The 18,763-nt window shown below is 50.1% G+C and overlaps 1 protein-coding gene across 1 annotated transcript in view; it reads right to left on the bottom strand.

Moving 5' to 3' along the window:
* Nucleotides 1–4,761, bottom strand: part of ATP5IF1 (ATP synthase inhibitory factor subunit 1) — a 28,917-nt gene extending 24,156 nt beyond the window's left edge. The window contains exon 1 of the mRNA XM_069756802.1: nt 4,602–4,761. Coding sequence (XP_069612903.1) covers nt 4,602–4,679 — 78 coding nt within the window. The 5' untranslated portion in view covers nt 4,680–4,761. The remainder of the gene's footprint in view (nt 1–4,601) is intronic.
* Nucleotides 4,762–18,763: the final 14,002 nt, after the last annotated feature.

The raw sequence follows: 18,763 nt of genomic DNA, 5'->3' as shown, positions 1-18,763 counted from the left end.
GTATCCCCCTCCCCAGACAGCGCCATGCAGGGAGCAGTATCCCTCCCCCCCAGACAGCGCCATGCAGGGAGCAGTATCCCCCCCCCCAGACAGCGCCATGCAGGGAGCAGTATCCCCCCCCAGACAGCGCCATGCAGGGAGCAGTATCCCCCTCCCCAGACAGCGCCATGCAGGGAGCAGTATCCCTCCCCCCCCCCCAGACAGCGCCATGCAGGGAGCAGTATCCCCCCCCCCAGACAGCGCCATGCAGGGAGCAGTATCCCCCCCCCAGACAGCGCCATGCAGGGAGCAGTATCCCCCCCCCCAGACAGCGCCATGCAGGGAGCAGTATCCCCCTCCCCAGACAGCGCCATGCAGGGAGCAGTATCCCTCCCCCCCCCCAGACAGCGCCATGCAGGGAGCAGTATCCCCCCCCCCAGACAGCGCCATGCAGGGAGCAGTATCCCCCCCCCCAGACAGCGCCATGCAGGGAGCAGTATCCCCCCCCCAGACAGCGCCATGCAGGGAGCAGTATCCCTCCCCCCCCCAGACAGCGCCATGCAGGGAGCAGTATCCCTCCCCCCCCCCAGACAGCGCCATGCAGGGAGCAGTATCCCCCCCCCCAGACAGCGCCATGCAGGGAGCAGTATCCCCCCCCAGACAGCGCCATGCAGGGAGCAGTATCCCCCCCCCCCCCAGACAGCGCCATGCAGGGAGCAGTATCCCCCCTCCCCAGACAGCGCCATGCAGGGAGCAGTATCCCCCTCCCCAGACAGCGCCATGCAGGGAGCAGTATCCCTCCCCCCCAGACAGCGCCATGCAGGGAGCAGTATCCCTCCCCCCCCCCCCCAGACAGCGCCATGCAGGGAGCAGTATCCCCCCCCCCAGACAGCGCCATGCAGGGAGCAGTATCCCCCTCCCCAGACAGCGCCATGCAGGGAGCAGTATCCCTCCCCCCCAGACAGCGCCATGCAGGGAGCAGTATCCCCCCCCCAGACAGCGCCATGCAGGGAGCAGTATCCCCCCCCCAGACAGCGCCATGCAGGGAGCAGTATCCCCAGACAGCGCCATGCAGGGAGCAGTATCCCTCCCCCCCCCCCCCCAGACAGCGCCATGCAGGGAGCAGTATCCCTCCCCCCCCCCCAGACAGCACCATGCAGGGAGCAGTATCCCTCCCCCCCCCCCCCCAGACAGCGCCATGCAGGGAGCAGTATCCCCCCCCCCCAGACAGCGCCATGCAGGGAGCAGTATCCCCCCCCCCAGACAGCGCCATGCAGGGAGCAGTATCCCCCCCCCCCCAGACAGCGCCATGCAGGGAGCAGTATCCCCCTCCCCAGACAGCGCCATGCAGGGAGCAGTATCCCCCTCCCCAGACAGCGCCATGCAGGGAGCAGTATCCCTCCCCCCCCCCCAGACAGCGCCATGCAGGGAGCAGTATCCCTCCCCCCCCCCCCAGACAGCGCCATGCAGGGAGCAGTATCCCCCCCCCAGACAGCGCCATGCAGGGAGCAGTATCCCCCCCCCAGACAGCGCCATGCAGGGAGCAGTATCCCCCTCCCCAGACAGCGCCATGCAGGGAGCAGTATCCCTCCCCCCCAGACAGCGCCATGCAGGGAGCAGTATCCCCCCCCCCCAGACAGCGCCATGCAGGGAGCAGTATCCCCAGACAGCGCCATGCAGGCAGCAGTATCCCTCCCCCCCCCCCAGACAGCGCCATGCAGGGAGCAGTATCCCTCCCCCCCCCCCCAGACAGCGCCATGCAGGGAGCAGTATCCCTCCCCCCCCCCCCCAGACAGCGCCATGCAGGGAGCAGTATCCCCCCCCCAGACAGCGCCATGCAGGGAGCAGTATCCCCCCCCAGACAGCGCCATGCAGGGAGCAGTATCCCCCCCCCCAGACAGCGCCATGCAGGGAGCAGTATTCCCCCCCCCAGACAGCGCCATGCAGGGAGCAGTATCCCCCCCCCCAGACAGCGCCATGCAGGGAGCAGTATCCCCCCCCCCCAGACAGCGCCATGCAGGGAGCAGTATCCCCCTCCCCAGAGAGCGCCATGCAGGGAGCAGTATCCCCCTCCCCAGACAGCGCCATGCAGGGAGCAGTATCCCTCCCCCCCAGACAGCGCCATGCAGGGAGCAGTATCCCCCCCCCCCAGACAGCGCCATGCAGGGAGCAGTATCCCCCCCCAGACAGCGCCATGCAGGGAGCAGTATCCCCCTCCCCAGACAGCGCCATGCAGGGAGCAGTATCCCTCCCCCCCCCCCCAGACAGCGCCATGCAGGGAGCAGTATCCCCCCCCCCAGACAGCGCCATGCAGGGAGCAGTATCCCCCCCCAGACAGCGCCATGCAGGGAGCAGTATCCCCCCCCCCAGACAGCGCCATGCAGGGAGCAGTATCCCCCTCCCCAGACAGCGCCATGCAGGGAGCAGTATCCCTCCCCCCCAGACAGCGCCATGCAGGGAGCAGTATCCCCCCCCCAGACAGCGCCATGCAGGGAGCAGTATCCCCCCCCAGACAGCGCCATGCAGGGAGCAGTATCCCTCCCCCCCCCCCCCAGACAGCGCCATGCAGGGAGCAGTATCCCTCCCCCCCCCCAGACAGCGCCATGCAGGGAGCAGTATCCCCCCCCCCAGACAGCGCCATGCAGGGAGCAGTATCCCCCCCCAGACAGCGCCATGCAGGGAGCAGTATCCCCCCCCCCAGACAGCGCCATGCAGGGAGCAGTATCCCCCTCCCCAGACAGCGCCATGCAGGGAGCAGTATCCCCCTCCCCAGACAGCGCCATGCAGGGAGCAGTATCCCTCCCCCCCAGACAGCGCCATGCAGGGAGCAGTATCCCCCCCCCCAGACAGCGCCATGCAGGGAGCAGTATCCCCCCCCAGACAGCGCCATGCAGGGAGCAGTATCCCTCCCCCCCCCCAGACAGCGCCATGCAGGGAGCAGTATCCCTCCCCCCCCCCCAGACAGCGCCATGCAGGGAGCAGTATCCCCCCCCCCCAGACAGCGCCATGCAGGGAGCAGTATCCCCCCCCCAGACAGCGCCATGCAGGGAGCAGTATCCCCCCCCCCCAGACAGCGCCATGCAGGGAGCAGTATCCCCCCTCCCCAGACAGCGCCATGCAGGGAGCAGTATCCCCCTCCCCAGACAGCGCCATGCAGGGAGCAGTATCCCTCCCCCCCAGACAGCGCCATGCAGGGAGCAGTATCCCTCCCCCCCCCCCAGACAGCGCCATGCAGGGAGCAGTATCCCCCCCCCCAGACAGCGCCATGCAGGGAGCAGTATCCCCCTCCCCAGACAGCGCCATGCAGGGAGCAGTATCCCTCCCCCCCAGACAGCGCCATGCAGGGAGCAGTATCCCCCCCCCAGACAGCGCCATGCAGGGAGCAGTATCCCCCCCCCAGACAGCGCCATGCAGGGAGCAGTATCCCCAGACAGCGCCATGCAGGGAGCAGTATCCCTCCCCCCCCCCCCCAGACAGCGCCATGCAGGGAGCAGTATCCCCCCCCCCCAGACAGCGCCATGCAGGGAGCAGTATCCCCCCCCCCAGACAGCGCCATGCAGGGAGCAGTATCCCCAGACAGCGCCATGCAGGGAGCAGTATCCCTCCCCCCCCCCCCCAGACAGCGCCATGCAGGGAGCAGTATCCCTCCCCCCCCCCCCCAGACAGCGCCATGCAGGGAGCAGTATCCCTCCCCCCCCCCCCAGACAGCGCCATGCAGGGAGCAGTATCCCCCCCCCCCCAGACAGCGCCATGCAGGGAGCAGTATCCCCCCCCCCAGACAGCGCCATGCAGGGAGCAGTATCCCTCCCCCCCCCCCCAGACAGCGCCATGCAGGGAGCAGTATCCCTCCCCCCCCCCCAGACAGCGCCATGCAGGGAGCAGTATCCCCCCCCCCAGACAGCGCCATGCAGGGAGCAGTATCCCCCCCCCCAGACAGCGCCATGCAGGGAGCAGTATCCCCCCCCCCCCCCAGACAGCGCCATGCAGGGAGCAGTATCCCCCCCCCCCCCAGACAGCGCCATGCAGGGAGCAGTATCCCCCTCCCCAGACAGCGCCATGCAGGGAGCAGTATCCCCCTCCCCAGACAGCGCCATGCAGGGAGCAGTATCCCTCCCCCCCAGACAGCGCCATGCAGGGAGCAGTATCCCCCCCCCAGACAGCGCCATGCAGGGAGCAGTATCCCCCCCCAGACAGCGCCATGCAGGGAGCAGTATCCCCCCCCAGACAGCGCCATGCAGGGAGCAGTATCCCTCCCCCCCCCCCCCCCAGACAGCGCCATGCAGGGAGCAGTATCCCTCTCTCCCCCCCCCAGACAGCGCCATGCAGGGAGCAGTATCCCCCCCCCAGACAGCGCCATGCTAAGGATGAACCAGGAGAGAAGCTGACTACTACTCCCAGCATGCCCAGAGGGGAGTAGTAGTTCCCATTATGACCCGCACCTGCACATCATTACCAGAACGTCCCCACCAGTGCGGTGCCAGCCCATAACTACATAACCCCACCTGCCACTCCAATGGGTTCTGCCCCGTACCAGGCCTGACTACAAACCTCTCCGACAAGCAAGTGATGGTGCCCTCGTCCCCTTCCAGCCCAACCCGTCACTCAGACGCAGCCGCCATTACCTGATCAGAAGAGCGGCGCATCTGCACGTACACGAGGTTCCTCAGACCTCCCTGAAACAGCCGCATATGACCGGCCATCTTACTGTCACAATCCTGACCTTGTCTCTACGCAGAGGATTGTGGGAGGTGACAGGCAATGTCACAGCCCGGCTTCCGCTTATGACTGACCTTAACGCATGCGCAGTACTTGAGTGTGATGGCTTGCGTTCCAAGCGTGCTTCTTATTTTGAGCGCATGCGTATTACACATTGCATTTATTCACTGTAGTGACGACTTCCTGCCGTCTTGGCTTCGGCTGTCACACTGGATTTCCTGTATGTAACTGCAGTACGATATTTTTAGGGTATTCTAGATCTGGACACACATGATTGCCTCTTCTAACTGGTTAAAACCTTAATATTGACCATCAATATGCCATAACATACTTCAAGGGAATCTGTCTCCACATTTGACCTGTATACACTGACCTATATAAACTATTAGGGTATGTTTCCACGTGGCATATTTGCTGCAGTTTGGGTGCTGCGTACAGTCGCAGCGTCCAATCCGCAGCCTCCAGATGTTACAGCATAGTGGAGAGGATTTTATGAAATCCCGTCTCCACTAAGCGTACAAAGACGCAGGTGGCGGATCTCTGTATACGCACATGCGGCACTTCTTTATAGACCGCAGCATGTCTATCTTGCGGAGACACAGTCTATGAATACGATGCGGTGATTCCGCCTGGGTTCAATGAACCCGCGCAGCCCCGGCGTCCCGTGCAGTTAGGGAGTTATAAGGGTTAAAAGTTGACCAGCAATTTCTCATTTCTACAACACCATTTTATTTTAGGGACCACATCTCATTTGAAGTCATTTTGAGGGGTCTATATGATAGAAAATACCCAAGTGTGACACCATTCTAAAAACTACACCCCTCAAGGTGCTCAAAACCATATTCAAGAAGTTTATTAACCCTTCTGCTGCTTCACAGGAATTTTTTGAATGTTTAAATAAAAATGAACATTTAACTTTTTTTCACAAAAAATTTAATTCAGCTCCAATTTGTTTAATTTTACCAAGGGTAACAGGAGAAAATAGACCCCAAACATTGTTGTACAAATTGTCCTGAGCACGACAATACCCCACATGTGGGGGTAAACCACTGTTTGGGCGCATGGCAGAGCTCGGAAGCGAAGGAGCGCCATTTGACTTTTCAATGCAAAATTGACTGGAATTGAGATGGGACGCCATGTTGCGTTTGGAGAGCCCCTGATGTGCCTAAACATTGAAACCCCCCACAAGTGACACCATTTTGGAAAGTAGACCCCTTAAGGAACTTATCTAGATTCGTGGTGAGCACTTTGACCCACCAAGTGCTTCACAGAAGTTTATAATGTAGAACCGTAAAAATAAAAAATCATATTTTTTCACAAAAATTAACTTTCGGCCCCCAATTTTTTATTTTCCCAAGGGTAAGAGAAGAAATTGGACCCCAAAAGTTGTTGTACAATTTGTCCTGAGTACGCTGATACCCCATATGTGGGGGTAAACCACTGTTTGGGCGGATGGGAGAGCTCGGAAGGGAAGGAGCGCTGTTTGACTTTTCAATGCAAAATTGACAGGAATTGAGATGGGACGCCATGTTGCGTTTGGAGAGCCACTGATGTGCCTAAACATTGAAACCCCCCACAAGTGACACCATTTTGGAAAGTAGACCCCCTAAGGAACTTATCTAGAGGTGTGGTGAGCACTTTGACCCACCAAGTGCTTCACAGAAGTTTATAATGCAGAGCCGTAAAAATAAAACAAAATTTTTCCCACAAAAATTATTTTTTTAGCCCCCAGTTTTGTATTTTCCCGAGGGTAACAGGAGAAAGTGGACCGCAAAATTTGTTGCCCAATTTGTCCTGAGTGCGATGATACACCATATGTGGGGGGAACCACTGTTTGGGCGCATGGGAGGGTTCGGAAGAGAAGGAGTGCCATTTGAATGCAGACTTAGATGGAATGGTCTGCAGGTGTCACATTGCGTTTGCAGAGCCCCTAATGTACCTAAACAGTAGAAACCCCCCACAAGTGACACCATTTTGGAAAGTAGACCCCCTAAGGAACTTACCTACATGTGTGGTGAGCACTTTGACCCACCAAGGGCTTCACAGAAGTTTATAATGGAGAGCCGTAAAAATAAAACAAAAATTTTTTTCCACAAAAATTATTTTTTAGCCCCCAGTTTTGTATTTTCCCGAGGGTAACAGGAGAAATTGGACCCCAAAATTTGTTGTCCAATTTGTTCTGAGTGCGCTGATACCCCAGATGTGGGGGGGAACCACTGTTTGGGCGCATGGGAGGGCTCGGAAGGGAAGGAGCTCCATTTGGAATGCAGGCTTAGATGGAATGGTCTGCAGGTGTCACATTGCATTTGCAGAGCCCCTAATGTACCGAAACAGTAGAAACCCCCCACAAGTGACACCATTTTGGAAACTAGACCCCCTAAGGAACTCATCTAGATGTGTTGTGAGAGCTTTGAACCCCCAAGTGTTTCACTACAGTTTGTAACGCAGAGCCGTGAAAATTGAAAAAAAAAATCTTTCCCCAAAAAATTATTTTTTAGCCCCCAGTTTTGTATTTTCCCGAGGGTAAGAGGAGAAATTTGACCCCAAAAGTTGTTGTCCAATTTGTCCTGAGTACGCTGATACCCCATATGTTGGGGGAACCACCGTTTGGGCGCATGGGAGGGCTCGGAAGGGAAGGAGTGCCATTTGGAATGCAGACTTAGATGGAATGGTCTGCAGGCGTCACATTGCGTTTGCAGAACCCCTAATGTACCTAAACAGTAGAAATCCCCCACAAGTGACCCCATATTGGAAACTAGACCCCCATGGAACTTATCTAGATGTGTTGTGAGAACTTTGAGCCCCCAAGTGTTTCACTACAGTTTATAACGCAGAGCCGTGAAAATAAAAAATCTTTTTTTTCCCACAAAAATTATTTTTTAGCCCCCAGTTTTGTATTTTCCCAAGGGTAACAGGAGAAATTGGACCCCAAAAGTTGTTGTCCAATTTGTCCTGAGTACGCTGATACCCCATATGTTGGGGTAAACCCCTGTTTGGGCACACGGGAGAGCTCGGAAGGGAAGAAGCACTGTTTTACTTTTTCAACGCAGAATTGGCTGGAATTGAGATCGGACGCCATGTCGCGTTTGGAGAGCCCCTGATGTGCCTAAACAGTGGAAACCCCCCAATTATAACTGAAACCCTAATCCAAACACACCCCAAACCCTAATCCCAACAGTAACCCTAACCACACCTCTAACCCTGACACACACCTAACCCTAATCCCAACACTATTCCCAACTGTAAATGTAATCTAAACCCTAACCGTAACTTTAGCCCCAACCCTAACTGTAGCCTTAACCCTAGCCCCAACCCTAACTTTAGCCCCAACCCAAACTGTAGCCCTAACCCTAGCCCTAACCATAGCCCTAACCCTAACTTTAGCCCCAACCATAACTGTAGCCTTAACCCTAGCCCTAACCATAGCCCTAACCCTAGCCCTAACCCTAGCCCTAACCCTAGCCCTAACCCTAGCCCAAACCCTAACCCTAGCCCTAACCCTAGCCCTAATGGAAAAATAGAAATAAATACATTTTTTTAATTTTTCCCTAACTAAGGGGGTGATGAAGGGGGGTTTGATTTACTTTTATAGCGGGTTATTTAGCGGATTTTTATGATTGGTAGCCGTCACACACTGAAAGACGCTTTTTATTGCAAAAAATATTTTTTGCGTTACCACATTTTGAGAGCTATAATTTTTCCATATTTTGGTTCACAGAGTCATGTGAGGTCTTGTTTTTTGCGGGACGAGTTGACGTTTTTATTGGTAACATTTTCGGGCACGTTACATTTTTTGATCGCGTTTGGTAAAATTGATAAATGAGTTTTATTCTTCGGGTCAGTACATAGTAACATAGTTAGTAAGGCCGAAAAAAGACATTTGTCCATCCAGTTCAGCCTATATTCCATCATAATAAATCCCCAGATCTACGTCCTTCTACAGAACCTAATAATTGTATGATACAATACTGTTCTGCTCCAGGAAGACATCCAGGCCTCTCTTGAACCCCTCGACTGAGTTCGCCATCACCACCTCCTCAGGCAAGCAATTCCAGATTCTCACTGCCCTAACAGTAAAGAATCCTCTTCTATGTTGGTGGAAAAACCTTCTCTCCTCCAGACGCAAAGAATGCCCCCTTGTGCCCGTCACCTTCCTTGGTATAAACAGATCCTCAGCGAGATATTTGTATTGTCCCCTTATATACTTATACATGGTTATTAGATCGCCCCTCAGTCGTCTTTTTTCTAGACTAAATAATCCTAATTTCGCTAATCTATCTGGGTATTGTAGTTCTCCCATCCCCTTTATTAATTTTGTTGCCCTCCTTTTTACTCTCTCTAGTTCCATTATATCCTTCCTGAGCACCGGTGCCCAAAACTGGACACAGTACTCCATGTGCGGTCTAACTAGGGATTTGTACAGAGGCAGTATAATGCTCTCATCATGTGTATCCAGACCTCTTTTAATGCACCCCATGATCCTGTTTGCCTTGGCAGCTGCTGCCTGGCACTGGCTGCTCCAGGTAAGTTTATCATTAACTAGGATCCCCAAGTCCTTCTGCCTGTCAGATTTACCCAGTGGTTTCCCATTCAGTGTGTAATGGTGATATTGATTCCTTCTTCCCATGTGTATAACCTTACATTTATCATTGTTAAACCTCATCTGCCACCTTTCAGCCCAAGTTTCCAACTTATCCAGATCCATCTGTAGCAGAATACTATCTTCTCTTGTATTAACTGCTTTACATAGTTTTGTATCATCTGCAAATATCGATATTTTACTGTGTAAACCTTCTACCAGATCATTAATGAATATGTTGAAGAGAACAGGTCCCAATACTGACCCCTGCGGTACCCCACTGGTCACAGCGACCCAGTTAGAGACTATACCATTTATAACCACCCTCTGCTTTCTATCACTAAGCCAGTTACTAACCCATTTACACACATTTTCCCCCAGACCAAGCATTCTCATTTTGTGTACCAACCTCTTGTGCGGCACGGTATCAAACGCTTTGGAAAAATCGAGATATACCACGTCCAATGACTCACCGTGGTCCAGCCTATAGCTTACCTCTTCATAAAAACTGATTAGATTGGTTTGACAGGAGCGATTTCTCATAAACCCATGCTGATATGGAGTTAAACAGTTATTCTCATTGAGATAATCCAGAATAACATCCCTCAGAAACCCTTCAAATATTTTACCAACAATAGAGGTTAGACTTACTGGCCTATAATTTCCAGGTTCACTTTTAGAGCCCTTTTTGAATATTGGCACCACATTTGCTATGCGCCAGTCCTGCGGAACAGATCCTGTCGCTATAGAGTCCCTAAAAATAAGAAATAATGGTTTATCTATTACATTACTTAGTTCCCTTAGTACTCCTGGGTGTATGCCATCCGGACCCAGAGATTTATCTATTTTAATCTTATTTAGCCGATTTCGCACCTCTTCTTGGGTTAGATTGGTGACCCTTAATATAGGGTTTTCATTGTTTCTTGGGATTTCACCTAGCATTTCATTTTCCACCGTGAATACCGTGGAGAAGAAGGTGTTTAATATGTTAGCTTTTTCCTCGTCATCTACAACCATTCTTTCCTCACTATTTTTTAAGGTGCCTACATTTTCAGTTTTTATTCTTTTACTATTGATATAGTTGAAGAACAGTTTGGGATTAGTTTTACTCTCCTTCGCAATGTGCTTCTCTGTTTCCTTTTTGGCAGCTTTAATTAGTTTTTTAGATAAAGTATTTTTCTCCCTATAGTTTTTTAGAGCTTCAATGGTGCCATCCTGCTTTAGTAGTGCAAATGCTTTCTTTTTACTGTTAATTGCCTGTCTTTCTTCTTTGTTTAGCCACATTGGATTTTTCCTATTTCTAGTCCTTTTATTCCCACAAGGTATAAACCGCTTACACTGCCTATTTAGGATGTTCTTAAACATTTCCCATTTATTATCTGTATTCTTATTTCTGAGGATATTGTCCCAGTCTACCAGATTAAGGGCATCTCTAAGCTGGTCAAACTTTGCCTTCCTAAAGTTCAATGTTTTTGTGACTCCCTGACAAGTCCCCCTAGTGAAAGACAGGTGAAACTGTACAATATTGTGGTCGCTATTTCCTAGATGCCCAACCACCTGCAGATTTGTTATTCTGTCAGGTCTATTAGATAGTATTAGGTCTAAAAGTGCTGCTCCTCTGGTTGGATTCTGCACCAATTGTGAAAGATAATTTTTCTTGGTTATTAGCAGAAACCTGTTGCCTTTATGGGTTTCACAGGTTTCTGTTTCCCAGTTAATATCCGGGTAGTTAAAGTCCCCCATAACCAGGACCTCATTATGGGTTGCAGCTTCATCTATCTGCTTTAGAAGTAGACTTTCCATGGTTTCTGTTATATTTGGGGGTTTGTAACAGACCCCAATGAGAATTTTGTTACCATTTTTCCCTCCATGAATTTCGACCCATATGGACTCGACATCCTCATTTCCTTCGCTAATATCCTCCCTTAAAGTGGACTTTAGACAAGACTTTACATAGAGACAAACCCCTCCTCCTCTCCGATTTTTACGATCCTTTCTAAACAGACTGTAACCCTGTAAGTTAACTACCCAGTCATAGCTTTCATCTAACCATGTCTCGGTTATTCCCACTATGTCAAAGTTACCTGTAGATATTTCTGCTTCTAGTTCTTCCATCTTGTTTGTCAGGCTTCTGGCGTTTGCGAGCATGCAGTTTAGAGGATTTTGTTTTGTTCCAATCTCCTCGCTGTGGATTGTTTTAGAAATGTTCTTACCTCCCATCTGAGTATATTTTCCTGGGTCTTCTTTGTTCAAGTCTAATGTTTTTCTTCCCGTCCCCTCTTCTTCTAGTTTAACGCCCTCCTGATGAGTGTAGCGAGTCTTCTGGCGAATGTGTGTTTCCCAGGTTTGTTGAGGTGTAGTCCATCTCTGGCGAGGAGTCCATCGTACAAGTAATTCACCTCATTTATATCATTTTTTTATGTTTTGGCGCTTTTATACGATAAAAACTATTTTATAGAAAAAATAATTATTTTTGCATCGCTTTATTCTCAGGACTATAACTTTTTTTTTTTTTTGCTGATGATGCTGTATGGCGGCTCGTTTTTTGCGGGACAAGATGACGCTTTCAGCGGTATCATGGTTATTTATATCTGTCTTTTTGATCGCGTGTTATTCCACTTTTTGTTTGGCGGTATGATAATAAAGCGTTGTTTTTTGCCTCGTTTTTTTTTTTTTTTTTCCTTACGGTGTTTACTGAAGGGGTTAACTAGTGGGCCAGTTTTATAGGTCGGGCCGTTACGGACGCGGCGATACTAAATATGTGTACTTTTATTGTTTTTTTTTTATTTAGATAAAGAAATGTATTTAGGGGAATAATATATTTTTTATTTTTTTTCATTATTTAGGGATATTTTTTTTTATTTTTTTTTACACATTTTGAAAAATTTTTTTAAACTTTTTTACATTGTCCCAGGGGGGGACATCACAGATCAGTGATCTGACAGTTTGCACAGCACTCTGTCAGATCACTGATCTGACATGCAGCGCTGCAGCCTTCACAGTGCCTGCTCTGAGCAGGCTCTGTGAAGCCACCTCCCTCCCTGCAGGACCCGGATCCGCAGCCATCTTGGATCCGGGGCTGGAGGAAGCAGGGAGGGAGGTGAGACCCTCGCAGCAACGCGATCACATCGCGTTGCTGCGGGGGCTCAGGGAAGCCCGCAAGGAGCCCCCCTCCCTGCGGGAAGCTTCCCTATACCGCCGGCACATCGCGATCATCTTTGATCGCAGTGTGCCAGGAGTTAATGTGCCGGGGGCCGTCCGTGACCGCTCCTGGCACATAGTGCCGGATGTCAGCTGCGATAAACAGCTGACACCCGGCCGCGATCGGCGTCGCTCCCCCCATGAGCACCGCCGATCGCGCTGGACGTACTATCCCGTCCATGGTCATGGGGGCCCACCCCACCTCGACGGGATAGTACGTCCCATGTCAGAAAGGGGTTAAAGACCTTGCCGTTTTTTGCAATTCTGACCAGTGTCCCTTTATGAGGTAATAACTAAGGAACGCTTCAACGGATCCTAGCGGTTCTGAGATTGTTTTATCGTGACATATTGGGCTTCATGTTAGTGGTAAATTTAGGTCAATAAATTCTGCGTTTATTTGTGATAAAAACGGAAATTTGGCGAAAATTTTGAAAATTTAGCAGTTTTCACATTTTGAATTTTTATTCTGTTAAACCAGAGAGTTATGTGACACAAAATAGTTAATAAATAACATTTCCCACATGTCTACTTTACATCAGCACAATTTTGGAAACAAAATTTTTTTTTTGCTAGGAAGTTATAAGGGTTAAAATTTGACCAGCGATTTCTCATTTTTACAACGAAATTTACAAAACCATTTTTTTTAGGGACCACCTCACATTTGAAGCCAGTTTGGGGGTCTATATGACTGAAAATACCCAAAAGTGACACCATTCTAAAAACTGCACCCCTCAAGGTGCACAAAACCACATTCAAGAAGTTTATTAACCCTTCAGGTGCTTCACAGCAGCAGAAGCAACATGGAAGGAAAAAATGAACATTTAACTTTTTAGTCACAAAAATTATCTTTTAGCAACAATTTTTTTATTTTCCCAATGGTAAAAGGAGAAACTGAACCACGAAGGTTGTTGTCCAATTTGTCCTGAGTACGCTGATACCTCATATGTGGGGGTAAACCACTGTTTGGGCGCACGGCAGGGCTTGGAAGGGAAGGAGCGCCATTTGACTTTTTGAATGAAAAATTGGCTCCACTCTTTAGCGGACACCATGTCAAGTTTGGAGAGCCCCCGTGTGCCTAAACATTGGAGCTCCCCCACAAGTGACCCCATTTTGGAAACTAGACGCCCCAAGGAACTTATCTAGATGCATAGTGAGCACTTTGAATCCCCAGGTGCTTCACAAATTGATCTGTAAAAATGAAAAAGTACTTTTTTTTCACAAAAAAATTCTTTTAGCCTCAATTTTTTCATTTTCACATGGGCAACAGGATAAAATGGATCCTAAAATTTGTTGGGCAATTTCTCCTGAGTACACCGATACCTCACATGTGTGGGTAAACCACTGTTTGGGCACATGGTAAGGCTCGGAAGGGAAGGAGCGCCATTTGACTTTTTGAATGAAAAATTATCTCCATCGTTAGCGGACACCATGTCGCGTTTGGAGAGCCCCTGTGTGCCTAAACATTGGAGCTCCCCCACAAGTGACCCCATTTTGGAAACGAGACCCCCCAAGGAACTTATCTAGATGCCTAGTGAGCACTTTAAACCCTCAGGTGCTTCACAAATTGATCTGTAAAAATGAAAAAGTACTTTTTTTTCACAAAAAATTTATTTTCGCCTCAATTTTTTAATTTTCACATAGGCAATAGGATAAAATGGATCCTAAAATTTGTTGGGCAATTTCTCCAGAGTACGCCGATACCTCATATGTGGGGGTAAACCACTGTTTGGGCACACGGCAGGGCTCGGAAGGGAAGGTGCGCCATTTGACTTTTTGAATGGAAAATTTGCTCCAATTGTTAGTGGACACCATGTCGCGTTTGGAGAGCCCCTGATGTGGCTAAGCAGTAGAAACCCCCCACAAGTGACCCCATTTTGGAAACTAGACCCCGAAAGGAACTTATCTAGATGTGTGGTGAGCACTTTGAACCCCCAAGTGCTTCACAGAAGTTTATAATGCAGAGCCGTGAAAATAATAAATACGTTTTCTTTCCTCAAAAATAATTATTTAGCCCAGAATTTTTTATTTTCCCAAGGGTTACATGAGAAATTGGACCCCAAAAGTTGTTGTCCAGTTTCTCTTGAGTACGCTGATACACCATGTGTGGGGGTAAACCACTGTTTGGGCACACGTCGGGGATCAGAAGGGAAGTAGTGACTTTTGAAATGCAGACTTTGATGGAATGGTCTGCGGGCATCACGTTGCGTTTGCAGAGCCCCTGGTGTGCCTAAACAGTAGAAACCCCCCACAAGTGACCCCATTGTAGAAACTAGACCCCCCAAGGAACTTATCTAGATATGTGGTGAGCACTTTGAACCCCCAAGTGCTTCACAGACGTTTACAACGCAGAGCCGTGAAAATAAAAAATCATTTTTCTTTCCCCAAAAATGATGTTTTAGCAAGCATTTTTTTATTTTCACAAGGGTAACAGGAGAAATTGGACCCCAGTAATTGTTGCGCAGTTTGTCCTGAGTATGCTGGTACCCCATATGTGGGGGTAAACCACTGTTTGGGCACACGTCAGGGCTCGGAAGTGAGGGAGCACCATTTGACTTTTTGAATACAAGATTGGCTGGAATCAATGGTGGCGCCATGTTGCGTTTGGAGACCCCTGATGTGCCTAAACAGTGGAAACCCCTGAATTCTACCTCCAACACTAACCCCCCCACACCCCTAACCCTAATCCCAACTGTAGCCATAACCCTAATCACAACCCTAACCACAACCCTAATTCCAACCCTAACCCTAAGGCTATGTGCCCACGTTGCGGATTCGTGTGAGATTTTTCTGCATCATTTTTGAAAAATCCGCGGGTAAAAGGCACTGCGCTTTACCTGCGGATTTACTGCAGATTTCCAGTGTTTTTTGTGTGGATTTCACCTGTGGATTCCTATTGAGGAACAGGTGTAAAACGCTGCGGAATCTGCACAAAGAATTGACATGCTTTCCGCGCTGTATTTTCCGCACCATGGGTACAGCGGATTTGGTTTTCCATAGGTTTACATGGTACTGTAAACTTGATGGAACACTGCTGCGAATCCGCAGCGGCCAACCCGCTGCGGATGCGCAGCCAAATCCGCACCGTGTGCACATAGACTAATTCTAAAGGTATGTGCACACGATGCGGAAAATGCTGCGGATCCGCAGCAGTTTCCCATGAGTTTACAGTTCAATGTAAACCTACGGGAAACAAAAATCGCTGTACACATGCTGCAGAAAAACTGCACGGAAACGCAGCGGTTTACATTCCGCAGCATGTCACTTCTTTCTGCGGATTCCGCAGTGGTTTTACAACTGCTCCAATAGAAAATCGCAGTTGTAAAACTGCAGTGAAATGTGCAGAAAAACCGCGGTAAATCCGCCATAAATCCGCAGCGGTTTAGTACTGCGGATTTATCAAATCCGCAGCGGAAAAATCCGCAGAGGACCAGAATACGTATGCACATACCGAAACCCTAACCCTAACCCTATTCTAACCTTAGTGGAAAAAAAAAATTCTTTATTTTTTTATTGTCCCTACCTATGGGGGTGACAAAGGGGGGGGGGTCATTTACTATTTTTTTTTATTTTGATCACTGTGATAGGTTATATCTCAGTGATCAAAATGCACTTTGGAACGAATCTGCCAGCCGGCAGATTCGGCGGGCTCACTGCGCATTCGCCCGCCATTTTGGAAGATGGCGGCGCCCAGGGAGAAGACGGACGGACCCCGGGAGGATCGGTAAGTATGATGGGGTAGGAAAGGGAGCACGGGGGGGGGGATCGGAGCATGGAGGGGTGGATCGGAGTGCAGGGGTGGATCGGAGCGCGGGGGGTGGATCGGAGCATGGGGGAGTGGATCGGAGCACGGGGGTGGATCGGAGTGCAGGGGGGTTGGATCAGAGCACGGGGGGTGATTGGAGCACGGGGGGAGCGGACAAGAGCATGGGGGGAGCGGAGCACAGGATGGAGGGGAGCCGGAGCAGTGTACCGGACAGATCGGTGGCTTGAGGGGGCGATCGGTGGGGTGGGGTGGGGGCACATCAGTGTTGTGAAATATTACAAATCGCTCTGATTGGCAGTTTCACTTTCAACAGCCAATCAGAGCGATCGTAGCCACGGGGGGGGGGTGAAGCCACCCCCCCCCTGGGCTAAACTACCACTCCCCCTGTCCCTGCAGATCGGGTGAAATGGGAGTTAACCCTTTCAACCGATCTGCAGGGACGCGATCTTTCCATGACGCCACATAGGCGTCATGGGTCGGATTGGCACCGACTTTCATGACGCCTACGTGGCGTCAAAGGTCAAGAAGGGGTTAACATTATGTCTTTTTACTATTGATGCTGCATAGGCAGCATCAATAGTAAAAAGAGAGCGCGAGAGAGAAAATTTCCCTGACGCAAAATTCTTCCGCGCATGCTCAGTTTCAAAAGACAGCATCCGTCGCTGGATTCCGTCTTTTGACAGTCAGCAACAGATCGCTGAGCGATTTTCCGACGTACAGAAAAACGTTCCTCTGTGCGTTGTCTCTGCCCGACTGACAGCAGTTTTACGACGGATCTAGCGCACAACGGATGAAACGTGTGGCCATCCGTCACAATCCGTCGCTAAGGCTTTTTTCACACTTGCGTCGTGTGACGTACGTCGCAATCCGTCGTTTTGGGAAAAAACGGATCCTGCAAATGTGCCTGCAGGATGCTTTTTTTTCCCATAGCCGACGGATCGTGACATATGGCCATACGTGGCGTCCGTCGTGCACTGGATGCATCATGTTTTGGCGGACCGTCGGCACGAAAAAACGTTCAAGGGAACGTTTTTCCGTACGTCACGTCCGCCATTTTCTACCGGAACTCTGCCCCCTCCTCCCCAGACTTTAGAATGAGCAGCGGATGTGGTGAAAAACTGCATCCACTGCCCATGTCGTGCACAAATTTCACAACATGCGTCGGTATGTCGCGCCGTACCATCGCAAGTGTGAAAGAAGCCTTATACAAGTCTATGAGAAAAAAAAAACGGATCAAGCAGCACCATTTGCTGGATCCGTTTTTCACAAAACGACGCATTGTGACGGAAAAAGAAAGACGGAAGTGTGATAGAGGCCCAATAAGTATGCATAGTGCATCCTTGATTAAAGGTATGAGTAGTGCTAAATTGTGGCGAAGCGGTGTGTAGCCAATAAAGGGCTGTTGCCCTGTGTGTGGGACCTGAGAAGTCTTGTCTGCTGAGTGGCGCTCCCTTTAATCAAGGATTTGCTTTGCATACTTATTACTAGCATACTAAGAGATTATATGAGTAAGACTCAGGATAGTCGAAACGTCATGTTACTCTCTTGGTGGCTTACTATATATTTGTAATTTTCTCCCATGGAGCTGGAGAGAGGCAGAGGTGTGAGAGACGGACATTGCCAGGCCTCGGTGAGCGAGGGAACTGCTGTCCTGTGAGGAAAGGAACTGTGGCTGCAGCAAAACAAAGGGATCACAGTACGGGCCTCAGAATTCCCGAAGGGCCCCCAGCTTCTGAAGGGCTACGCCCGGCGAGTGGAGGACTGTCTGTTTGGTTTTTGGCTACCAAGGCTGCTGTGGGTGCAGCTGTGGAACTGTCAGGGAAAGATCAGGAATCCAGTGCTGTATTATTTTGCAACTTTAACTCTACCCTGTTATTAAAGTTATTCCCCCTTGGATACTCGTTGCCTCTGTGGACTTTGTATTACCTGGATGTGTAGTACTACTGGATGTCCAAGATCGAAGCTGAAGAAGGTAACTAAAAAGGGGAAGAACTGTGTGTATTGTCTGTGAGCAGGGAGACCAAGGGAGAGTTACCGTATATGCTCAAGTATAAGAGTATAAGCCAACCCGATTATGAGCCAAGACCCCTAATTTTGCCACAAAAAACTGGGAAAACTTATTGACTCGAGTATAAGCCTAGGGTGGAAAATGCAGCAGCTACTGGTAAATTTCAAAAATAAAAATAGATACCAATAAAAGTAAAATTGATTGAGACATCAGTAGGTTAAGTGTTTTTGACTATTTATTTAAAAGAAAACATTAAATTAGCACTGTAAGTGGAAAAAAGGGTCAACAAAAACAATATGGTAACAACAATAACTTTAAAAGTACAAAAACCATAGATCAATCAGCAACCAAGCTAAAACAAAAGTTAAAATCCTTCAAATTCACTGGATTCCTCATCTGTATCTCCAAACAGAGCTTCAAATTCAGGTAGTAAGAGGTTATCTTGCATAGACGTTGTCATCATCACTGAGTTTGCCATCACCGTCACTGCTGTCATTCTCATACAAAGCGTTGTCTT

This window comes from Ranitomeya imitator, chromosome 3 (genome assembly GCF_032444005.1).
Source record: "Ranitomeya imitator isolate aRanImi1 chromosome 3, aRanImi1.pri, whole genome shotgun sequence".
Lineage (NCBI taxonomy): Eukaryota > Metazoa > Chordata > Amphibia > Anura > Dendrobatidae > Ranitomeya > Ranitomeya imitator.
The sequence above is the reverse complement of the archived record's forward strand: the minus strand, read 5'-3'. Positions and strand labels throughout refer to the sequence as shown.